A 25,404-nucleotide genomic window follows, 5' to 3' on the forward strand; every position below is an offset into this window, starting at 1 on the left:
CACGCGCTCAGCGTTTTCTTCCTGGTTCAGCAGCAGGTGAACGAGGACACGTGGGGTTCGCTGGCCGCATCTCGCCAGGCCTGTTTATTGGCCGTGCGGCGCTTAATTCACGAGTCTGTGCGCATTCCTTCGTGCGGCCTCTCCGCGTCTCCACCGTACGCACATGTTCGGCATGTGGCCGGGTTCAAGTGAAGGAGCAGGATCCATTTGTTCACAGCAGACACAAACTTGTTCTTGTTGTGCAAGTTTGAGAAGGCAACCGAGACTTGAGTGTTTGTACCTGCAGTTGATTGTTGTGCACTAATTTACTGTACACACAAACACACTGTCAACACTTGCATCGATAGCAAGTTAATCAAGCTGCAAAGTTCCTGTTAAAACAACTGTGTTGACTGGTTACAAATTAAAGGAAAAAATTAACTCTGTCTACTCCAATGAGAAACATTACACAGATGCTACTACATGGGTGTGGTTTCAGCTTTGTAGCTGCAGAAGCAAGATCGCTCACATCACCACCTCACTTACCTGTCGACACGGGCTTTAAAGAAGCATCAAATCCACCACAACACTGCTATCATGTTTTTTTCCCATTGCAGTGGTTGTGTTTGCACCTCTGTTGAATGCATCTAAGAGGCATGTGACATGTACTTGTGCCCAGATGGCTGCTGTTACTCAGGGGAGCACAAGTATAAAATGGTGGCTGATTTGGAGCAAGTTGCATAAAGGAGAAACGTAACGCACGCCGTGCAAACTGTGCTCGCATGCTAAATGAGGCCAAACGCAGATTTCTATAGGTTGCTGGTTTCCACCGATTATTAGCCTCTTCCACTGACACCTTTCATCTGGATTGTGTGTCCTCAACCCCTGGTCAAACTCTCCACAACAAAACACCAGTGAAACCTAACTACAGCCAACAATTACTTGCTACTTGGGATGTAATAAATTAGGCCGTATACATTTATCCCCTCAACGTTTGACCAAGTAACACAGAAAATATCCCAATAAGTTCACTAGACCACAGTTGCTCAGCTGGCACTTGGTTCAACAACAACTATGTTCGTCTGTAGCAAGAATAGTATGAGCAGAAATAAAGCAGCCCTGAGCAGCAGCAGTGCGTGTGTGCAGTGATCCCTTCATTTTTTTGATCTTCTTATAGTATTTATTCTCGGTGAATTTGAAAAGAAGAAAATTGCCTGTTTTATTACATTGAGTGTCAGCTGGTACTCAAAACAGATGTTGCATGGTAAAGTCATTTTAAAGTGGCCTCAAGCTATTGAAAAAAACGTAATCTCTCTTTTTTTCTGTTCTGGGGTTGGTTCTTCCTCAGGTTTGTCGTCTGAGTTGACTTCCTGACTCTAGATCTGGTTGTGTGCGGTGGTAGGTGGCTGTGCGCTGCGACTTGTGTTTCTTCTACCTTCTTGGAAAGGATGAGTCATGCAAACGACGCCTCTTTCCTTTTTTGAATATGTAAATAGGTTTGATGGCAGCGTGCGGCAGACGTGCCCCTGGATGGCTGGATGACGTTCAGCTCTACACCCGTCAGGCCCATGTCGGCCCATTTCCTCTGCTTCTCTCCATCCTCCGCTCCCTCTGTTCCCTGTCTGAAGTGTGCACTTTGAAGCTGTAATTGGTCTAAAGAAGGAACGTTCACTTGCACTTTGTTACTGAACTGAGCAATTTGTTTTCATGGAGTGACTTTTTCTTCTTTAGCAAAGCTGGTAATGAACAATATAGCCACAAAGCAGTATTTAACAGTAGCGCAAAGAGAGTGAGGATGATGGAGACCGTGGAGAGACTGGCACGGTTTGTTTGAGCTGAAAAGCTCTGTCGTGTCTTTTGAGTTTGTTTCAGATGGAGAGGGGGGAGCTGAGCGCTGCTCCCCTCTTTGGTACCCCCTCGTCTGTGGAGCTTTGGACTCTTATGGTTTTTTTATTAGCCTCTGTGGCCTGATTTGTTTAAGGGGAAGCAAGGTGCCAAGATGTGGCTTGGCTCCGTTTTCGCTCCAGTATGAGTGCGGGATTTGTTGCAGGGATCTGTCTGGGCGAAGCAGAACTAAAGCAGAGTCACTCAAACTCTCCACACACACACACACACACACACACACACACACACACACACACACACACACACACACACACACACACTTAATGCACAATGTTCTTGTATGTGTGGCGTGAAACATCCTGGGTGAACGCAGGAAAATAATATATATGGCTCTAACTTAAAATCACCATTATATCATTAGCTGCTATGTTTAGTATTGGGGAATGTTTGTTTAAACCAAGTCAAAAGAAGTACAAATCACTTTGTAACACCAGCCTTTTATTAGACTGTGGTGGTCTAAAGTCACTGTCATTCACCTCATTTACTTTTAATAATAAAATATTAAATGTTGGTAAAGGATGAGCCCAAAGCTTTCAGGCCTAATGTTGCCGTTCGCACCATGATTATGGGCCACATTTGGGTTTGTTACACTTTTTACATCTACGCTGACTTTAACACAGCTGTCTGAAATTGCCAACATCGTCTACCACATTCTCATAAACTACTAAAAACCAGAATAGCTAATGAGGCAACAAGGGGCACCCGCACGCCGTTGTTTTGGAGTAAGGAACTTTTGCTTTCTGCTGCAGCGCCCGTGTCATCTGGTGAGCTGCACTGGCCAGTCAAGCATTCCAGCATAGTTCACGTGTTTGCCCTGTGATCCCAGCAATAAAAGATAAAGGGATTCTCCTTGAGAAGCTTTTGAATAATTCAGCCTGTGTCTTATTCTCTGCTTGACAAACATCACTTGCTGACTGATTCATCCCATCTCAGTCCAGATTGAAGTGGACTTTGTTACCTGATTGTTTTTGCACTGACAAACACAGGTGACAGCCACATGTGACTGTCCCTGTACTTCCTGTTGTAGATGAATGTGACAGACAATAATCAAGCCTGTTTATTGGCTGTGTGCCACTTTATACCTGTCGAGGAAGTGACCATGTATCATTTGAGCTGCACGTAGCTGGAGAATGAGCAGCTTTGAGAAGGCACCGCTATCATGCAACATGTGGTGCATGCAAGGCCTCCGCTATCGGACAAAGATGAGTCACAATCACAAATTGGCTTTGAGTTGATAGTTCCAGTACCCCTCATATGGGAGTTCTGCAGTATCGTTTAACAAGGAAGAAGGAAACCTCAAAAGTCAAAACAAAGTGCCTTCTGAGTTAAATCAGCATCCTTAACAGTCCCTGATGTGTGCGCCGCTCTGAAATGCAAAGATAAGTTCGGCGTCATTTACATCCGCTCCTCGCGACCGTTGATAATAAACTGCCTAGTGCAGAAAGTTAACGACTTCTGGAAACTATGAACTCTGGCTCCATCTTTACGGCACCTTCGTAAAACCCTGTTTTTGCCGTAACAAGATGTTGCGCAAGATATTTATTTCCTCACTTGAAGTGCATTGAATAAACGCAAACATGCATATGGTGAAAGGATGCTCATCTCTCTGGTGGCCAGTAATTCAAGAGGACGAGGGAGGAGAGGAGGAGAGTGGACTGTGAAAAGACCCGTGCAACTGCGAGTTTAACATTTCACTATTCACACAACCTCTGCATCTTAAGCTCATTCAGAGCTTTTATATTCAAGGCTTTATGTGGGTATGAGCAGCGCCTGCTGTTAACAACCATTTCATTCACTCTGGTTTTCATGGCTGTGTCAAAGTGAGCACAAAGAGCAGTGATGATCACACTGAAGGCTCTCTTCTTCACGCGCTGCACAGCACTACTTTTATTTTTTGTTTTTCTCAAACTTTTGCACAAAAATTCGAGTCAGTTACTCTTCGTCACAGCGGAGCTATAAATTCTTCCTGCTTAAGCAGCCATTCACCGGCTTAATTTTTCTCCCCTTTCAATTAATGGGAAACACATCAGTTGAAGGGGGGTCTTTGTGTGAGTGTGAGTCCATACATCACCCAAACTAGAGCACACACCCCTACCCCCCATTACTCCTCTTCCCTCTTTCTCCTCACACACACACACACACCCGCAGCCCCCATCTGCTCCCAATCACGGGTGCAGCCAGCGGTCAGGTCGCAGACAGGATGGTGCGAAGGCGCAGGCTGACGCACACGTAAACACACATACGATGGCATGCTATCTGTAATGTTGCTCATACAACACAAACATGTGGGCTCCGATGTAACGCACATCTTTATAAAAACGAGCGTAAACCCACTGTACACACACACACGCACACGCACACACACACACACACACACAGGCTGCACAGGCAGATGAACATGAGACATCCTGACGGCGTGCCTCATGGATGACAGGGTGTCATGGAAACGCCCTGCATTCTCCATGGTTACACACTCTTTACCCCCATGGGATACTCTTATGATTGTTCAGACAGAACACTTGAGCTACTACAACAACTCATGGTAACCAGATGCATGCACGCATTATTTTTTATCAGGATCTAAATGGACACAAATGAAGCTATTATGTGCTTTGGGGATTAGAGCAGCGATCCAGCCTAATAGTCTGTTTCTGTACTTCTACTCCTTTAAGAGTCCATAAAGCTCAGGAGATAGCTGCCAATAAAGGCTTGATGTTAAACCCACTCTTATGGATCTGGGCTTCACATTCAGCAGAAGAGATATGGAAGCACTTTCTTTTACCTTTTCTAGTCAGAGCAACTGGCTGAACTGTGGACCATGTGCTGTCTTACATTTTACGTGTCGACCATTCGGTTTCCTGTGAAGCTTGTATCTCAACATCTCTTTGTGTGTGCGCGTGTGCGTGGTTGCTCTTGGCTGTGGGAGCGGTCTGTGTGTTAATGCAAATGCAAAGGAGCCACAATGTAATGAAGACAAAAGCATGTAGTGAGCACAGATCCCACGCACTCTCTTGTGCTCATTAGGCTGAGTAATGCATCTTCCTGCGCATTTTCCTCAGGCCGCTGATTATTAAGCTGCTTGTCCATTAATACACCCATACTGGAGTTGACTGGTTATGATTCTTAAACTTTTTTTCTGTCTTTTCCTTTTCCTTTCCAGACTACGCTGACCAGTCAGCATAAAGACAACCTCCCCACAGTGAGGGGAAGACAGGATCTGATCGTCCATCATCCCTGCACCGTCACAAGGTGGGCTAACATCCCATGCGGTTGGCATGGTAACCGTCTGTTGAGTTCAGGTCGAGTGCTTTGCTAGACAGTTTCTTGTTGTTGCCACATTCTTGCAACATCCTCCTGACCTGAACTCCAAAAACAGTGTGTGTTTTATGGAGAGAGGTTTGGGTTTTTAAGGGAGGAGAAAGGATGCTGCTGGTGATAACAACAAGAGGGAAACAAAGAGGGTTGAGTACATGATTTTCAGGCAGATGAGAAAATGAAGAGTGGGAAGACAGCAAGGAGACAGGAGGAGAAATCAAATTATTCTTTGTGCTCTACCTGCCACAGAGGCTGCGAGAGAGCATTAATCTTTTAGCCCTGTCTGCTGGTGACAACAGTACACACACAAGCGCACTCACACACTGGTGGTGCCAGACTTAACCAAACCACACATTCTGTGGGGGTCACGTGCTTTCTCACACATGCCTCTGCAGACGTGCTGCAGACTTACTTCTGCTGTCCCAGATATGGACATTGACATTCTTTGGGCTGATCATCAGCATAACGGTTGAGAAAGCGTGTCAGGAAACATCTGGTTTGTTCATACAAAGTCCAAGCTTCAAACGTTTGTATACATACAAGACACATGCTTACACTGTGCAGAAACTTGAAGATGACTGTTTGGTAAAGGGCACTGATGCAGAACTACTGGCTACAGTCCGTCTACCCAAAACTACTTTAGCAAAGATTGAACTGGTTGAATACGTCAGTTCTGCCAATTGTTGACCGAGGACTCAAAGCGTAGTAGTACTTGTGTCTTCTGTGGCATTAGAGTGCGTGGACGTGGCCTGACTGGGGCTGTGAGCCACTATTTAGTCAACAGAAATGATAGAAGAGCGGCTGGCGAGCATTCAGAGTAGGCACCAGCGTAGCTATTCGCATCACCCATCCTGATCATACCCTCTGCTAACCCTAGTCCAGACCGCCTGCCTTCATTAAGTCCCCCCCAAAAGAAAAGGGAGTAGAAACATGGGGAAAGCAAAGGTGCATGTCAGGCAAACAGTAAGTTTGATGGCAGCCCATTTCTGCCATCTCAGCATTACTTTATGCTATTTATGCAGATAACAGCCCGTTACTGTAACAACAGCTCTCCCAGTGAGATATGTGTTTTAGTTCCACGCTGACTCAGGCCAAAACTTTGACTTAATCCTTTTGTGTAGGATTCCAGGACGATTCCAATGACATTTAGACAGGAATAAACCTGCCTGTGTGGAGACTAAGCACAGCACAGATTAAAAATGGATCTATGATTTATTTGTTGTTGCTCACGTCATCTGCCCCAGTAATTCTTCTCTTCTGACACATTCTTGTTTGTTGCATTGGGACAATGGCTCACTGTGTCATGGGAGATCGGTTGTCTCTTCACTTTGTTCTCTTTCTTCCCAATACTCTCTTTTTTATTTTTGTCATTTTAAGAGATTTTAATTTAGCTCACCTCAAGCATGTAAGAGTTAACTCACCATCGATACTTGAGTGTACTGATATTATTAGATGACTGTGAATGAATACAAGTTACTGCCTTTTTAGAAGGAAATGGTTCCCCTCATGAGGAGCATTATGGTTTTCATTTTAAGATTTAAGGAAATCGGCCACTTAACCACAACTCACTTGTTTTACTGTCATAAAATTCAGAATGAAGTGAATACACAGAAATCAAATGGACGTCTTGGCCTGTCTGCCTCCCAGTGAGATTCCTGATGCCAGATTCGTCTTTAAAATTAATTGTATCATAAGAGGGAGTTGATATTGAATAAATTCTAAGCCTACAGCCAATGCAAGTAAACTAATGTTTGCTAACTGATAGACCTGCTTCTAAATGACATAAGGCTGTACTCATAAAACGGGCAATTTAAATTGTTATGCATTGAAACATTGGCCTCAATAAGTAAGAGAGCGGGAAAAGTCAGAGGTTCGGCAGGAAATGGATTTATTGATCTTCAATAAATCTACATACATTCCGTTTTAATAAAAGCCTCTGGCCTTGTTTTACAGATACTTTGTTAAAGAAACCCTTGATTAATTGTTTGGTCTCTGAGCTCATCTGTCACTACTCAGCTCAACATCATGACCGTCCTGTAGGTTGTACATTTAACTGAGGTGCTTCCTTGTTTATGAGCCGAGCCGTTTCCTGTGGGTCTGTCTTTTCCTGGTGTTCAGTGCACCCACCGGGCCTCAGGCCCCAGGGTCTCAGGCAGGTTTCTGACCTGTGGGACCCCAGGTGACACCACAGCGGTGTTGACCTGAGCGATGTATGTAGCGACCCAGAAAATATGTGGGTCGCTTTCAGCGTGAAAGTGGTGAGCTCCCTGAAAGCTGCGAGTCGAGACCAGGGTCCAGAACCAGGACAAACTCAAGTCTGCGTGGTGTGAGGGTTTAGTGCTGTTTACCTGCATGGAGACTCTCACCTGTTTCAGAAGAAGAGAACGGGATTCTGCTGAGACTGCTCGTTGCTGAGCCAAGGAACCTTTGACCCGCTCTTTTCTGTTTGGCTGAACCACAAGCAGCTGCTGCTCGGCAACCGCCAGGATTTTCAGCCTCCTACTTTTTCTTCTGACTCTTTTTGATTCGCGTCTCATCTTTAGTGTAAATTCTTTTGATTTAGTCTATAGACTTAAAGCCAAAATGTGGAGACTGCGTGACCTGGCAGTGTCTGTTCCAGGGTCATCGTTTTATTCACATTAACAGAGATCCGGAAAACAGCTGTTGTTTGTGTGTGTTTCCATGAAGTACAGTAATATAAAGGTTGGTCATGGTAGCAAACCTAGTAATAGTTTGAGGTTTCATCCAGTCATCGAAGTAACAACAGTTATACATCACATATATAATAAATCACAACACGAAGCCTGGGTGTTAGCAGAAAAGACCTTGTTGTCTTTCATTCAAATTTCAGTCAAATTCATTAGGACGATAATACAAATGCCTGACGTTAAAGCAGCTCAGCCTGCTGCTGAAAGCTAATATGTATGTTTATATGTTGATGCATTTTTTGCTGTTATGGTGCTGTTATAACGGCAGTCCTGCACTGTGGCTAGTTCAGTGCTCTCACCGACCTACTGTAACTTTCTGCTCTACCCTCGCTCTCTCGCCGGGGCTCAGGCTCGCTCCACGTTGCCGTCGACGCCCATCTTGCTGTCCCATAGTGCCATCACCCTCCCTTATTACACATCTCATTCCCACTGCCCCCTGCTGCTGTATTGTGCCCACCACAGCCCCGCTGCCTCTCTGCCACCAGGCCCCACTGCCTGTGGCGTGTAATTGACTTTCTCCCTGCACTGAAAAAGCGGGCGGCCTGCGTCGGGCTGGAGGTGACCCATTTCCCTGGGGCATTCAGCAGCCTCCTAATCAGCCATTCTCTGGGCCACCATTCACTCCACAATTAGAGCAACTCCCCCTTTGAGAACTCCATCAATAGGCTGGCGGGCGGGCGGGCTCCATCAGCTGAGGACCAAAGACGGAGTTTCACTCAAACACTTTGCTTTGGCTCTCCGTGATCTGAAACCTGTGACTTTGTACCTCCCCCTCTCAGCTTTTTGCCTCCTTTGCTCCTTGTTTCCCTCATGGTAGGTTTCATCAGACAGCAGCAAGCGGGGGTTTTGTCTGACGACGAGCGGCAGACGTGGAGTCAGGCAGACAGGTACGCGGGGAGGCAGACTTAAAGAGGAGCAGGAAGGCAGTCAGACAAAGACAAGAAGACAGTCAGACAGACAGTCAGATGGGAGGGACTCAGGGGAGGGATTAAAAGAGAAATTTAAAAGCAGCAGGGATTGAGCAAGAGGTTCGGCACGTCTTCACAGCATCTATTTTAGAAGAGTATTCCCTGTTGTTGTCTTCTAAGGGAATACACTCGTGCTTCACCTGGTCTTGAAGACATGCATGAAAGCAGCCCTGATATTGATTCTGTCTCAATCAGTGGACGTATTTACTGCTTGTTTCAGGCACATATGATTCTGTTTCGAGAACGCGGCTGAAGAGCGGCTCGTTCTCCCTCCAAAAAGACCCCAAACCTAATCACACGTTTCCGTGAACGGCTCTGATCTCACAAGTCGGATCCTGAGACGATGGTGCATTGATGATTAAATAACGGGCCGGCATCTCTCCCCTGCCGTTGGCCTGATTTGCTATGCAGGAAAGGCAGTGCCCTGGTCAGAGGATAACCATGTAATCAATGGAATCAAAAAGCTGCTCTGGCTGTGAAGGTTAAGAGGGGTACGGAAGGCTTTCAGCCCACTCTGTGCACCACGCGTGCATTCAGAACACACGGCAGACAGTGTGGATGTTACGGATTCCTCCTCCTCTCAGCTGTTCTCCTTCTTGCCTCCTCCTTTATCTCCCTTTCTTCCCCCTTCCACTGCCTCCACCTCTTTTCGCTCTGATTCCTCCCCTCTGTATTCTTCCTCTGCATTTTCTCTCTATATCCTCAGCCTTAGTGTATTTCTGCTCTCCATCCCCTTTCCCTCCCTCCCTCCCTCATACCTTTCCCCAGTAGCTGCTGTCACTGTGGCAAACAAAGTGACCAATCAGAGCCTTCCCTCCCCTATTCTTTCCCTCTTTTCTCTGCCTCTTCTTCCTCCTCCTCTTATTCGCTTTCCTTTTCATCCCATCTGCCTTGCCTCCCCACAACCTTTATCAGCTCACTTCCTGGAGACAAAATGTGATGCATTATGGGAGACAGACGGCTGTCTAACAGGGTTAGTTGTGCAGCGTGGCTTATCATAAGAGACGCTGCTAATCCTGCGCGTGTGTGTGGATGTACGATGAACACATCCACGGCCCACACATGCAAACAAACACAACCTCACATGCTTACTCATTTTCTCCAAAGAGGAGGAGGAGGAGGTCGGCGAGACATGTTTATGTTTGTCAGTCTAAGCCAGTAGAATACAATTTGCATAATATAAGCATATTTTAGCCTGGTGTGTCCTATTTTGCTCTCTTCTCACTTTACAACCCACGTCTATGTAGTTCTTTTATTTGCTGGGTTCAAAAGGACGATGGCCACGTCTTCCTTGTACAATTAGCCCTAGCAGAGGCTGGAACCACATCATTCCTTGCCTGATTGGGTGCATGTCATGTTTCCGCCTGTTGATGCTCGTGCTTCTTCTCAGGTGCTGCTATGTGTACACGATGAGCGGATTGGGGGAGAACTCCATGGAGCCTCTCAGTTCAGAAACACGGAAACGCAAGCTGTCCACTTGCGAGACGCCTGGTCCGGGGTGAGTGTAACTGATCAGCAGAGGAGAGGGCAAATGCAGGAATGTGGGCTACTGGGTCAGCGGTTCCTTTAACTCGAGCCATGTGGCCATTTTTTTAATTGACGTATGCTGTGATGAGTAAAAACCAAACTGTGAGGTTCAAGGTTTATTTGAGTTTAAACTCGATATAACGTTCAATAAAATATGCCTGCACAGTTTATTCAAATCAAAAGTGCATTACACATTTTAGTTTTTATTGGATCTTTGTCAGATACATAATTCGTATTTTGAAACATAAACATTATGTGCACGTGGTCTCAAACTAAACAAAATGGACAGAAAAAAGCAGACTCAAACACATTTCCTGTTGGAGCTACTGTATATTAGCTGGTGTCCATAGCCAGGTAGCTTAGCTTTTTACAGACTAGTTTAAGATTCATTTTGGTTGATTTGTTGTTATGTGTTTTCATTATTTGTAGTAGAACACAAAAAAAGAAAACTTCCACATGAATAGAAACTGCACCGCTGGGTCGGTGGGTGGAAGAGATGTGTCAGCTAAGATATAGGTGTGAAAGAGGTTTAGCTTCAGTTTCTGTTCACTTTACATTGTTGCCAGTTATTGGATAAGAAATTCTATGGTAGTTTGAGAAATTTGTGTTTGTGCTCTAATCTCTTCATGCTCATCTGTGCAGGTGTGAGAGGAAGCGACGGGAGCAGGAAAGCAAATACATAGAGGAGCTGGCGGAGCTGATCTCTGCCAACCTCAGTGACATCGACAGCTTCAACGTCAAACCAGACAAATGTGCCATTCTCAAAGAGACCGTGCGCCAGATTCGCCAGATCAAAGAGCAGGGTGAGTGGACACGGCGGTGTGAGATCCAGGGGCCCTGAGATGGACAGGTGGATGTAGGCAATCAGGTGTGAGGAGGGAGAGACAGCTGAGAGTTAGAGCCTCAGACACACACACACACACACACACACACACACACACACACACACACACACACACACACACACACACACACACACGCGCGCGCGCATGCTGGCAAACATGCATGCACTACATGCGAAAAATCAGCCACTCATCTCCCCACAAGTTTCACAACCTGTGTGTGTGTGTGTACTTGCGCTTGCTTTTAAGTGAGAACCAAAAAAGTCTTTTCCTATCAAAGTGAGGACATTTTGGCGGTCCTCATTTTTTAAAGGTTGAGGGTTAAGATGTGATTTTAGGGCTGAGGTTAGAATTGAGTTTTGGTTCAGATTAGAGCAAAGGTTGGACGTCTGCCTTTAGTTGTGATGGTTAAGGTTAGGGTAAGGGGCTACGGAAGACATAATGGCAATGGAGGTCCTCACTTCGATGTAAGTACAGAGACGTGTGTGTGTGTGCGCATGCATACGTGTGTGTTGTGACCATGCACAGCTGTGTGCTGGCCTCGCCGGGGGCTCTTTAATTGGACTTGTGCAGGTAATCACATGCCCATCCATTCAGCTGAAATGCCAAATTATTGGTTCGGTTACAGCTGCTGTTATTGTCGCTCTGTCTCCATGAAGACATTTCTGCAGTGAAGACTTGAAAAAGCTGCAGAATGGGACATTTTGCAGGTGTGACGGCGGGGCGGAGCAGACAAAGTTGGATTAAACTCACACGTTCAGATGTATTTCGGTTGCCGTGCATGTGATTTCGGGGAGATCAGAGGGCGAAGGCAGCGTTGAATTTTGTTTTTGTGTTTCTGCTCGGCTCAGTCAGTGTCTGCCACCTCGACAGGAAGGGGAAGAGGCTACAGCTGGCCCTGACTGGCTGCTGACAGGTTGCCATAGTTACAGGAAGTGAAGACAGAAATGACATAGGCGTTTAGACTCATCTCTCACTCCCTACCTGTTCCTCTTCTCCACGCTTTGACTGGCTCTTTCTGCCAGTCTTCATTTTGGTGTAATGCACCCTGCTGGCGCTGCTTCGTCCTCTTCTGCATTCCTGCCCCCCCTCCACACACACACACACACACACACACACACACACACACACACACACACACACACACACACACACGTCTCACCTGAATTGCAGCACAGTGAGTTGCGGCATCTCCACATCCTAACATATCGAGTGAACTGATGGGAGAGGAGCATCTCTTGTTCAGATTATCTCACATTCTGATTATGCTTAATCCTCCTCCCTCTTCCTCTTTTCCTTTTCTCGTCCTTCTCCACCTAAGTAGTGTCTGGCGCTAGCCAGCAATGCCCTGCTTTTTTCTTTGTGTGGGTATCTGTGCCCCTTGGGAGCTAATCAGATAGAATGAATCCTGTAGCTGAGCAGCCCCCGCCTCTTTCTCAGACCAATCCCTGCATTAGTACAACAACCAAAACACTAGGCGTTTTCTTAGCATCATCTTCATCCACATCGCTCCTCCTCAGCCTCTGTCCTTCCTGTCGCTCTCTCTTTATCAGCGTGTCTGTCTGACTTTTCCTCTCTCAGCTCCAGCCTCTCCATTAATTCAGGTGCCTAAGCTTCAGCCCCTGCACCATTACAGCCTTTCTAGCTCTCTCCTGTGCTCTCCCTCTCTCTCTCTCACTCCCTCTCTCTGTCGCTCTCTCTCTCTCTCTCTCTCTCGCTCGCTGGCTCTCTCTCAGCCTACCAGACAGTCCCTCAGAGTCTGACACTGAATATAAAGCATGAGGACGCCTGCTACCTGCTCCACATGCACCCAGCCCTCTACTCATCCTGATGGGCTCCTCAGAGAAACTTGCTTCCGTCTGTCTCTCTCCTCACCTGTAGTTTTCAATTTAAAAAAGTGAAGATTGAGAAACGCTGCCCCCTGCTGGTGCAGCTAGAGTAGTGTCTGGCTGGCTCTTTCATCTGGTTTCAGGTATTGTTGCGTTCACCTTGCATTTCTCCTTTGCTCTTTTTTTTCATTGTTTTTTTTTAGGCAGCTGTGCTTGAAGTTGCAGCTTGTGTTGTTTTTTTTAGACGCATTTCCTCTGTTTCTGCTACAGGAAAGGCGTCATCCAATGACGATGACGTCCAGAAGTCGGACGTGTCCTCGACAGGTCAGGGGGTCATTGACAAGGACCATCTGGGGCCACTCCTGCTGCAGGTGGGTCTGGCTTTCGTCCTGCTCTACCAGACGGTATCCAAGGGCTGGCTGACCGGCGCTAACGTGCTGTGCTCCCTCTCAGGCGCTCGACGGCTTCCTCTTCGTGGTGAACCGGGAGGGCAGCATTGTGTTCGTGTCGGACAACGTGACGCAGTACCTGCAGTACAAACAAGAGGAGCTCATCAGCACCAGCGTGTACAACATTCTCCACGAGGATGACAAGGAGGAGTTCCACAAGAACCTGCACAAGAGCAACAGTGAGAACCAGTCACACACACAGGGAGGCTGCACGTCTGCACGGCGCCGGACGCCTTCCACGGGTCCGAGGCTCCGCGCGAACGCACGCCGTTACTTGTCCACGCGCTTTCTTTAACGCCTGCTCTCCTTGTGAGGAGGAGCTCCCGGGGAGCCTGTTCGTGTGCACGAGAGCTTTCCGAGAAACACACACCTGACCAAACACACGTGTGCGCAGAAGCACCCACCCACTTGGTGCTAAGCAGGCAGAGCGTGGCACAGCTGTCAGTCACACTCAGTGCTACAGACAGTGTAAAACAGGCCTGAGCTCTATTCAGATCCCATGGCGGCCATCTGGAAACTACTTACTGCTGAATAATGCACATCCACACTTCCCCTCAGCTTAATGTGCGATGTTTGCACGTGTGTTTGTCGTATTGTGTACATTTACATGCTATGCCAGTAATGGGATTGCATTTTTGGTGTGTGTGTGTGTGTGTGTGTGTGTGTGTGTGTGTGTGTGTGTGTGTGTGTGTGTGTGTGTGTGTGTGTGTGTGTGTGTGTGTGTGTGTGTGTGTGTGTGTGTGTGTGTGCGTGCGTGCGTGCGTGCGTGCGTGCGTGCGTGCGTGCGCCTGTGAGCATGTGCACATAGCCCTATTTATAAAGCTGATTAATTATGGATAAGTGTGCTCGGCTAAACCTGCTACTCGATTAACTGTGCAGTAATGTGCTAAAGCAGCGGTGGCTGCAGCACGTCATTCACACATCCTCTGTCGTCGTTCCTCCTCTTCCTCCTGCACACTCCCTTAATCATTTGCCCTTCATCTCTTCAAACTCCTCCAAAGCTACTTTCCCCCCAAGCATCCCTCGCGCTTCTTTCAAGCCGCTCTTTCTCAGGCTCGTTCATACTTGATATGGGTGCCTGCTAAGATGAGTATTGTGCCTCTCGCTGCTCTCCCACCCCTCATTGTGTCTCGCTTGGCTGCTCTGCCCCTTCATTATCTTTTTGGACCCATGAATGAAATGCGCTCTCTCTGCACATTCCTGTGGGATGACGGCTGACCACGCCAGCTACAGTTAAATAGACACAAACAGACACACACTCGTGTACCAAAAACGCAGTGAGCTTTTGTTGTCGGCCCGTGTGTGTGTGTGTGTGTGTGTGTGTGTGTGTGTGAGTGATTTCTTTGACCCCCTCTGTCTTGCTTCACTGTTGGCTAATTGTGTCTGAGGGGAAATGTGGCATGAGGGCTGCATTCTCTGTTGAGGAGTGAATTCAAGTCCTTGTGAGTCCCTGGCTATCATTTCCATCCAACCCTGCTGACATGCCTTGATCTGTCCTGTGTCCTCCTGCACATGCTATTGAGAAACCTCTGGCTAATTCAAGGCCCTGATAAGGCTTCACATAGGCCTTGGAGGGCAGTTTGATGTCTCTGTGAACTTCCCTTCCTCTTTTTTCTTGTTCTGTGTCTGAGCTGTGAAGGTGACCCAGCCCAAATGTGTATGTGTGTGTGTCATGATGAAGAGTCAGGGCCTAAATGAGGATAGATGGCTTAGTGTCCCTGGCCTCTGCTCGCTGCAGAGCAGACTGAGAAGGAAAGATATTGGAAATCGACACCTTAGCTACATTAATCCCATGGTCCATTTAGCCTGGGATCTGAACAGCAGGAGAGAGTTCTGCTTCTCAATTTAGGAGGGAAAAATACATGTTGCAGTGTGGTGTGGTTGCGTTTATTGTCTTGTATGTGTGTGTGACAGGATAGGGTGTTAGCTGTTTATGATGTTTAATTATAGGCGCACCATCTATAGCTGTTTGTGGTCTAGGTCCATTTTAGTGCCCACTAAATTTCTGCCAACGTGCCCTAATGTATTTGTGTGTGTGCTTACAGTAAATGGCGTGTCGTGGGGGAGCGAGGCCACTCGCCACAGTCATACCTTCACTTGCCAGATGTTGGTCAAGTTCTGCCATGCCCATGGCCACATGGAGGACGGCCCAGGAGGGCCACGCTACGAGACCATGCAGTGTTTTGCTCTTACTCAGCCCAAAGCCATGATCGAGGAGGGGGAAGGTACGCGGCACAGCATGCAACATGCCACAACATGAGCAGTGTGCGACTGAGAATGGAGATGATGAGATGTCACTGCCAGTTAAATCTAATTTAAATTTTGATCAAGGTAGCCTCGTTGCACAAAAAATATTTCAGATACATAAATACTTAGGGCAACGTATCTGGTAGGTATTCTTCAAAAGTGAACATTTGATTTAAATGGTTTTCTGTGTAGTTTATTAAAAGCTGGTTTGTTTCTCATAATTAAATTACATAGTTAAAAACTTGCTTTTGTATACATTTGTATAAGGGCCCGCCCAGTAGATGATAAAATTGGACAACATTTTCTCTCTAAACTAAACTAAACTAAAACTTGATTTAGTGAAGATGAACCAGTGACAATAACACAAAATAATCATGAAACTCTGTTGACACCCGCCTCCTCTCACCTGTAGACCTACAGTCATGTATGATCTGTGTGGCCCGTCGGGTGACAGCTATGGAGAGAACGGAGAGCTTCAACACTCGCCACGAGCTCTCAGGTGAGCCACTGCCTGCCCCTTAACAAACTCAAGGAGGAGACAAACTGCCAGGACATTCATTCTCCACCCATGAACAATTCTGAATAATTTCCTTCGACTTGTTCCCCTTGTTGTCCTCGCCGGCAGGTAAACTGATCCAGATTGACCAGAACTCTCTGCGCGCGTCGATGCGTCCTGGCTGGGAGGATCTGCTGAGGCGCTGCATTCAGATGTTCCTGCAGCACAGTGACGGGCAACCTTGGTCACACAAACGCCACTACCATGAGGGTGGGTCTCCCACACACACACACACACACACACACACACACACACACACACACACGCACACACCTTGACTCTGTTGTTGCTGATGTTTGATTGCCTCAGCACTGATTCTGTTTGAGTTGCTTGCAGTGACTGAAGACCTTTGTTATCAATCGCTTTGTGGTGATGATGCGTGTGTGTCTTTTGGTGCGTGTGTGCAGCCTTCTTGCAGGGCCACGCCGAGACGCCACTGTATCGCTTCTCTCTGTCGGACGGCACTCCCGTCACAGCCCAAACGAAGAGTAAACTATACCGGCACCCAATGAGCAATGAGCCACAAGGCTTCATTTCCACTCACCTGCTGCAGAGGTCAGAATAAAACTGAAAATACCTGCACTCCATTCAGATATGTGTTGTTGACGAAAAAGCACTTTCAGCTTATCTATGCAAGGCAGCTGAGGCATTTATGCCATAGAATAGCTAGAGTAGCTTTTATTCACTAGACATCCTACAAACAGTGAGAAGACATCTGCACATGGGCTGTAACTGTAATTTAGTTGTATTTACACAAAAGAGTTAGTGAGGAGAATACAATTTTTTGCTTTTTGCATATTTTGAGTTTGTTTTCTTGCTTCTTTCACTCAGAGAGCCGAACGGATACCGTGCAACTCAGGGTGGAAGTATGATGCCAAACGCTATGAGACCACAGGGAATGGGAGGCCCGAACCCAAATGCCCAAATGAACATGAATGCCGGTGGAGGGGTGGGCATAGGTGGCATGGGCATGAACAGGGGCTTCGGCATGAATGAGCAGGGTCATATGGGTCACATGGGTCCAGTGGGAGGCGGCTCTATGTATGGAGGCGGCGGTGGAGGCATGGGCAACCGCATGATGCAGATGAATCAGATGGGGCAGATGAATCAGGTGGGCCACATGAATCAGATGTCTCCCATGAATCACCCAGGCCAAGGCATGCAACAGCCCCCGTTTCAGAGCAGCGGTGGCTTCGGCCTCAGCGGCATGAACACTCCGTCGGGAAGCCCCAGAATGGGTGGCCCCCAGCAGGGGCTCCTGATGTCGCCTCGGAACCGAGGGAGCCCAAAGATGGGCGCCAATCAGTTCTCACCTGGAGGTAGGGCTTCACAAAAAGGCACCATTGTTATTTATGGTCTGACTGATTTGTTTGACAGCTCGGTTAAAGGAGTGTTTGTATTTTAGGCATCCACTCTCCTATGAGTGCTATTGGGAGTGGTGGAGGAAGTGGCGGCAGCATAACCACATTCTCCAGCAGCTCTCTGAATGCCCTACAAGCCATCAGTGAAGGAGTGGGGAGCTCCCTCCCCTCTACCCTAACATCCCCCTCTCCTGCCAACAAACCAGAGAACTCTCCTAGCATTCATTCCTCCTCCTCCACTCAGCCCAGTCAGCCAGCCAAACCGGGGCAAGATGGTTCTAAAAGCCCTGCAGGGGGTTTAGGGCCTGTTTCTGGAGACCTTCACCACTCCATGCACCATCACCACCATCATCAGCATCCTCAGGCTGAGAGTTCTGGAGACCACCCAGACAGCCAGGCAGCTACAGCAGCTAAAGAGGCGGCAGAGGGAAGCAGCGATGCAGGAGTGACGGGCTCTGAACCATCTCGGAAGGTGCCAGATAGCAAGGGGCATAAAAAACTGCTGCAGTTGCTGACCTCACCAACTGAGGAACTGGGGATGGGTGGCAGTGGGCCAGCAGGTCCCCCTCTGCCACCGCCACCACCAGCCAGGAGCAGCACTCCTGCAGGCTCAGACAGTAAGGACCCCACTGGAGGCATGACTAGTCCTTCGTCTACAGGAGTTTCCTCCTCTTCATCAGCCACTGGCAATCCAGGCCAGGGCAACGGGACAGGAGTGGTGTCAGCAGCACTATCAGCAGCCCACTACACAGGCTCACTGCAAGAGAAGCACAAGATCCTTCACAAGCTGCTTCAAAATGGCAATACCCCAGATGAGGTAGCCAAAATCACAGCCGAGGCCACTGGTAAGGTGACACTTGGAAATCAGGAGGGCAGTGAGGTTGGGACCGGAGCATCTGGGGTTGGGGCTGGGTCTGGGATGATCACAGAGCCCAAACAGGAGCAGCAGAGCCCCAAGAAGGAGAAAACCCATGCACTCCTCCACTACCTCCTCAACAAGGACGATTCCAAAGAGCCGGTGGACATCAAACCCAAACTTGAAGAGCTAGAGGGGAAAGGAACTCCTGGTGTTGCCAGTGGCCCTCCAAGGAATGGCCCTGGGTCTGGACCCGGCTCTGCACCTGAGCATCATGAGAGCAAGATCAAGTCAGAACCACCTGATGATGTAAGATTGCTGATATTATTAAATCGCATGTAAAGCGTATGTGTAATGACTAACTTTGCTTCTCTAATGTTCAGCTACACAACCTGGAATCTATTCTGGGAGATCTGAGGGGTTCAAGTTCTGACTTTTACCCAGACCAGGCTGGAAATGTAGGGGCTAGTGACCCCGGAAACAAACCCCAGGGGTGCCTTGACGACAGCCTACGGGGTAAGTGGCCTGAAGACCACAAACTATAAAAAGAGACAATTAGACGCAAGATGAACGTTATAGCGTTGGAAGTACTTCAAGCATTTTGATGTTTTTTTTGCAAATGTGAGCATCGCTGCTTTATAAGCCTCTCTCATCCGCTCAACGGTTCATAAAGGAGAAGGTTTAAAAGCTGTGTTTTACAATGAGTTGATGTTATATAACACAGAAATGCATTTCTGTTAATCCCATGTCTAAACCTATGGGGTGAGAGATGCGCAGAATCACGGCAGTGGAGATGAAATTGTACCCTATAACACCCACTTATTATTTGATTAACACCATAAATATTAAACACAAAGAATGATTCCAAATGTGGTTGTTACAGGGAGCCCAGGGGTGCCTATGGGACCACGGGGGCCCTTCCAGAGGACCATGTCCATGGACGGGAAGCCTCCTGGTGGGCCTGGAGGAGCAGGTAGACGCCCCATGCTAATCAAGCAGGAGGACATGATGGGCAGCCCCGATAACTACCCAGGAGCCATAGGTGTGTTCAACATTTGTTCCCAATGCATTTTTCCTTTACGTTTGTTTTCCTTACTCCCCTCGTGGTTCTTTGGGAATGTGCTCCCCAGTTCAGGTCCCTGACTGTTTACCGTCGCTGTAAGCTTCTATCAGAAAACATATGAAACAAGAGTAAATGTTGAGGATGCTGACTGGGCAACCTTGCCTCTCGTGGAGGACATACTTTTTAGACTGACCAGTATATATGTTTATTTTCTTAAGCAGGGCCCATAAATAGGGGCATGGCGCCCCAAAGGTCTCCTATGGGTGGATCTGGTGACTGGGGGATGCCCCGCTCCAGTGCCAGCCCTGTGGGCTCGGCCGGACACCCTTCCATCATGCGCTCAGGCATGGAGTACAACAATGGGAAAGGCATGATGCCTGGACCCATGGTCAACCGGTCCAACAGTGTACCCGGAGCCAGGTCTATGCTTCAGCAGCAGCTCATGGATATGGGTATGTATTGCCCAAGTTTCCTCTATGAATTCAAACTGATCACAGCTTCAGTTAATAGACGCTTATTCCATAAAACAGTCTGTAACCGCGGGATTGCGGGATTTTCTATAAATTCTCTGTTCATCTTTGTGGTTTAGGAGGCTCTGCTGACATGGGGATGGGGATGAGCCCCTTCAGCCAGCAGGGCCAGCCCAACCAGTCCCCTTCATGGACAGAAACCATGATGGGCTTGGAGGGCAACAGGTGGGTGCAGCATCTGGTATTGTGTGTCTTGATATAGCAGACACTGTGTATATGGTAAACCTCATCAACACCTGTATCTCCACTGCAGGCGACAGTTTGGCAACACCTTGGATGATCTTCTGGTGCCTCCAACCACCAGTGAGGGTCAGAGTGACGAGCGGGCGCTCCTGGATCAGCTGGACTCTCTGCTGAATAACACCGACGGAATAGCTCTGGAGGAGATAGACCGCGCTTTGGGCATTCCAGACCTTGTCAGCCAGGTAAGACCAGCGTGAACAAGGATTTAAAAAAGCCACATAAACAACAGCCCACATCTGTGCTCCGACAGATCTCTTAAAAAGTAATGTGTGTGTGTGTGTGTGTGTGTGTGTGTGTGTGTGTGTGTGTGTGTGTGTGTGTGTGTGTGTGTGTGTGTGTGTGTGTGCGTGTGTGTGTGTGCGTGTGCGTGTGTGTGTGTCATGACTCATCTTTGCATTAGATATTTCAGTCATCACTAACTTGTTCAGTGTTTGGTTGGAGACACAGTAGACGAGCCCAGGGGGCTCTGTCTTTGTCTGTTCTGCCTTGAAAGAGACAATTACAAATCTAGACATTTAGAAATGCAACAATTAGATTGTAATTTTTTTTTTCTCCTCTTGTCTTGTCTGTTTCAGACGCAGGGGGCAGAGCAGCAGATGGAGCCTTTTCCAGGACAGGATCCATCAATGGTGCTTGAGCAGAAGCCTCTGTACGGACAGGGGTATCCCGGACCCCCCACCATGCCGCTGCCGTCTGGCTACGGAGGAAATCCCATGCAGGGTCAGGGCCAGCAGGGTGGATTTGGGCCCATGCTCTCACAAATGGGACAAGGTGGAAGTTTCCCTGGTATGGGGGGAATGGGGGGCATGGGTCACCCTCGTGCCAACATGATGAGACCCAGGATGATAAGTGCCAACAAGCCCATGAGGCTCCAGCTGCAACAGAGGCTGCAGGGACAGCAGGTATGAAAAGAAGACGCACATAGATTGATTGCATACATGTGTGATGCCTATACTGATAGGGCACCATGTCTAACGCTACTAGTCTGTCCTACTCTATGCATTATAGATGTATTTAATGTTTAATTTTCATTCTCAGTTCATGAATCAGACACGGCAGACCATGGGCATGAAGATGGAGAACCCAGGAGGAAACCCAGGGATGAGGCCTGTCATGCAGCCTGGCATGGGAGGACAGGTATATGAATAAAGTCTTGGTAGATTATTATTTGAAATATGAATAAGTGTCACTGTGATATACAGCGTGTTTTGTGAAAGTTGTGAATAACCCTAGTTACAATCAGACATGTAGACCCTCGGGAAAATCTCTGGTGACATGTTTGTTTTGTGCAGCAGGGCTTCATCAATGCTCAAATGATGGCTCAGCGCAGCAGGGAGATGCAGATGAGAAGGCAACGCATGATGATGCTGATGCAGCAGCAGCAGCAGCAGCAGCAGGCGGCAGCGGCAGCCGCAGCTGCAGGGGGATTCAGTCCTCCTCCAAATGTCACGGCTCCTGGTGGCATGGACAACCCGATGGGGGGTCCAAACATGGGCCAGCCGGGCCCCCAGCAGTTCGGCTATGGTGGGAATTATGGTGAGTTTTCCCTAACCGTGCACCCAAAGAACACTGCTGCCCTCTGGTGGGGAGTTGGTGCACTACAAATTCTACACAAAAGGGACGATTAACAGCAAAACACAATACAGAAAATGTGCCCTTGTACATTGCTTTAAGCCTTTTGTGGTATCGTCTGTGATATTTAGTGTTTAGAGGCTGGGTGATTTATCTCAACAGGGATGGGACAGCAAGGAGACCCCTCGTTTGGCCCATCAGGAGGCAGTCCTCCCAACGCCATGATGCAAGGCCGCCTGGGGCCTCAGAACCCCATGATGCAACAGCATCCACAGGGTGGTCCCATCTACCAAGGTGCAGATATAAAGGTCTGGCCGCAGGGAGGCATGGGACGCAGCAGGTGCGGCATGAAACTATTGCTAGACGTCAGCTAGAGTAGATGGCAAGAGTGTGAGCGACTGCGTTTTAATGTCCCCTGTCACTCTGCTCCACCAGCTCCTACTCGCAGCAGCAGTTCGGGCAGCAGGGACATCCAGGGCAGCAGCAGTTCGGGCAGCAGGGGAATCCAGGGCAGTATGGGGGTATGATGATGAACGGGGGCATGGCGGCCAGCGGAGGAGGAGGACACATGGGCCAGATGGGAGGACAGATGGGGATGAACCCGATGGTGATGGGACGCATGCCCATGGGGCCCGATCAGGTATGTGCAGAGAGAGCTTCAAGGTATCTAAACAGAGTCGTGTTTTTCAGTATAGGCAGTGCTTGAATTTTCTCATTTCCCTCTATTTAGAAATACTGCTGATCATGGCGACGGACGCAGTCGTCTCACTGTGACCCGTGACCTTCGGTCAGAAGTAGGACATGGCTGCATCGCTGGTGTGCGTCCGAACCACCTCCACCAGACGATGGAGTGAACTTCCTTTGGACTCACGGACAGTAGCAGCTGTCTGATACACTGATGAAAACACAGCGTTCGTGAAGATCTGAAGCACTGTGACTCATTCGCCCTCAGAACAGCTCCGTTGCCCCTTCTTGTAGATTGTAGTGGATTATTGCTCCCTTTACGAGCCGCCCGCTCGCCCCGCGAAGCGCCCGGGCCGGCGCTCGCTGGACCAAACGGTGAAGGTGGACCCGCAGCCTCGGACCAACACATGACGACAGAACCCCCCCCCACCGTCGAATGTACCACGAAGCTGTGTTTCTGAACTTCTCTGCTGCCGCTCCCGGAGGATCTCTGCCACATTCAGTGAACACGGATCCAGCTGCGGAGCCTTGAGATTGTGACAGTCGGATGAATGTCGTTAAGCAGTAGCACATAGTTTCGTCCTCCGAGAAGCTGCCGGGTTAAAGTACGACTGAATAACTTGTTGGCTGATTGCACTTTAAGGAAAGGCCAACATCAGAAAGGATTGTGGCAATATAGAGGCCTTTACCCAAGAATCAATGCATAGCAGCAGACATTTTCTGTATTGTTTGCGTGCTTGCGTGTGTGTGCGTGCGTGTTTGCGTGTGTGTGTGTTCTCCTAGTTTTTCTCTTTAAGCAGTGGAGGTTGTTGATTGCTAATGGGTAACCTTCATGATCTTTGTTTTGAAATGGGAACCAGTAGAAAGGCAGTAAGCACAGATTTTATTCTCTCGTCTCCAGTTACCAATTTCAAACACCCTTCTAAAATCATTCATGAAACAAACACACGCACTTATATTCATACAGATTCACGCGCTGGTGGTTTGATCCTGACAGAAGTCATTTTTAAAGCTGAATGTTTACGATTCTTGGACCCCAACACCGATTTCCAGTGTTACTAGAGGTTGATTGATAGAATAAAACTCATTGCCAATGTCTGTATTACCTCACACAACAGGAGCGTTCCACTTCAGTGTCAGTGTGCAGATTTTTAGCAATAATCCTTCCTCCTGGTTTTCCTCTGAGGACAAAGCTGAAGCATCATTTACTCAACGCGATGGTACTGCAGTATTAGACATAATGTCTTATTTGGAGATTTTGTTTTCTCTTGTCTGTGAATATTAATTGTAAATACTCTTCAAATGTACTATATATAAATATATATATGCTTTTGTAGGTCACTTACTGTTTTTGCACAAATTGTAAGGCTTGATATTTAAAAGTGTAATTTTCTTATTCTGTCATAGGTCAGCTTTTATTTTCAATAGCAGTTGAAAAGGAAGGGCCTCCTTTTTGTAAGCAGTACATGTAGATTTCTTTCTTACTGCCTCTTTCTTTCTCTTCAAAAGCACTTTTTTAATTTGTGATCTTCAGATGATGAATTTCTCTTTATTTTCTGAGGATATCGTTTTAGCTGAAGAGGTGCTGGTGATTTACTTTGTTTATTAATTAATTTATTTTTGTTTTTAACAAGACAAAAGAAAACACAAAATATACCTGTGGGGGAAAAGAGTTGACACATGATTGTGTTTGGCTTTTAGGGGCCCAGCTGTCAGATCAGCGTGAGCTTAATATTTTCCAGACTGAACCTCATGCGTCCATGTGTGTTTCGTTTCACTCGTTTAGGTTTCTGTGCATTGTTAATTGGATTCTTTAGCTCCAGATATGAGACTTTGGACACAGCTCCACTGTGTAAATGTCCACTCGTCCTTTTCATTTGTTCACTGATGTTTAATGCTGACAGAACGAAGGAGTTTAAAATTCCTAATTCCCTCTGTACTCTTGACAAGTGTTTTTGAGTTTTATTATGATATTTGCGTTAGCCTTTTGTTTGATGTATTTCCTGTGAAGCTTTCAGCTCATGCTCAATCCAAAGATTTTCTTTGTCATTCTGCCAGTGTGTAGCAGCAGTTCCTGATGTAGATCGTGCAAGTACCTGTGTGCTTTTACTGTTACACATAACCGCTATAATATATGTTGAATTGAATATGTTTAATTGCGTATATGATATCCCCATCCATATGACATTGAGTAGAGTCTGGTTCTGCTGAGGTGGTTTGAGTTTTTGTGGTTGTTTCTTACTTTCTGTAGAACTTATGGCCAGTTGAGTTGTGGTGCTGCGAATTATAATGGAGAATGTTTTATTTTAGAAAGGACGTTTTAATAATTGATGTTATTGGAGTTTTAATCCCAAACCTATTGAAAATTATCGAGCTTGATCTACTAATATTTTTAAAAGAATCATTTTTTTGCTTTAAAGGAAAAAAATTCTGAGGTAAATAGAAAACATCTGGGACACATACAGTCATTGTTACAGGATGTAAAATTATATAACTTTTCTTTCTTACCTTGTTTGTTGATGTTAATATCAATGTAAATACAAATTTATATTTAAACATTGCTCAGTCTTTGTGGTTTCTTTGTAACATACAAAGATGGCTGTCATCTGATTGATATGAGAAGATGACGACTCACTGATTGCGTTTTCACACCTCCAGCCAAACCTTCAGATCTTCCTGAGCCAGTGAAAAGGTTACTTTTGCAGCATGTTTTGCCTCATCACTTTCGCAATTAAAGTATGCATTTTATTTGATAGTTCATTGATAGTAT

General features: G+C 47.2%; 1 protein-coding gene across 4 annotated transcripts in view; it reads left to right on the forward strand.

Moving 5' to 3' along the window:
• LOC114858423 (nuclear receptor coactivator 3-like) overlaps positions 1–25,195 on the forward strand; it is a 40,208-nt gene extending 15,013 nt beyond the window's left edge. For 2 of the 4 annotated variants that reach the window (XM_029155624.3, XM_029155625.3), the window contains 22 exons: positions 5,045–5,133; positions 10,266–10,373; positions 11,045–11,205; positions 13,344–13,444; positions 13,527–13,701; positions 15,568–15,747; positions 16,182–16,268; positions 16,395–16,535; positions 16,733–16,880; positions 17,157–17,644; positions 17,731–18,851; positions 18,926–19,058; positions 19,426–19,584; positions 19,824–20,057; positions 20,195–20,300; positions 20,389–20,560; positions 20,954–21,280; positions 21,417–21,515; positions 21,671–21,914; positions 22,113–22,290; positions 22,386–22,590; positions 22,681–25,195. In XM_029155624.3, coding sequence (XP_029011457.1) covers positions 10,285–10,373; positions 11,045–11,205; positions 13,344–13,444; positions 13,527–13,701; positions 15,568–15,747; positions 16,182–16,268; positions 16,395–16,535; positions 16,733–16,880; positions 17,157–17,644; positions 17,731–18,851; positions 18,926–19,058; positions 19,426–19,584; positions 19,824–20,057; positions 20,195–20,300; positions 20,389–20,560; positions 20,954–21,280; positions 21,417–21,515; positions 21,671–21,914; positions 22,113–22,290; positions 22,386–22,590; positions 22,681–22,692 — 4,560 coding nt within the window. In that variant the 5' untranslated portion in view covers positions 5,045–5,133; positions 10,266–10,284 and the 3' untranslated portion in view covers positions 22,693–25,195. The remainder of the gene's footprint in view (positions 1–5,044; positions 5,134–10,265; positions 10,374–11,044; positions 11,206–13,343; positions 13,445–13,526; positions 13,702–15,567; positions 15,748–16,181; positions 16,269–16,394; positions 16,536–16,732; positions 16,881–17,156; positions 17,645–17,730; positions 18,852–18,925; positions 19,059–19,425; positions 19,585–19,823; positions 20,058–20,194; positions 20,301–20,388; positions 20,561–20,953; positions 21,281–21,416; positions 21,516–21,670; positions 21,915–22,112; positions 22,291–22,385; positions 22,591–22,680) is intronic. The other 2 variants (XM_055510225.1, XM_055510224.1) reach the window with 2 other exon arrangements.
• The last annotated feature ends 209 nt before the right edge of the window (positions 25,196–25,404 follow it).

This window comes from Betta splendens, chromosome 7, assembly GCF_900634795.4.
Source record: "Betta splendens chromosome 7, fBetSpl5.4, whole genome shotgun sequence".
Lineage (NCBI taxonomy): Eukaryota > Metazoa > Chordata > Actinopteri > Anabantiformes > Osphronemidae > Betta > Betta splendens.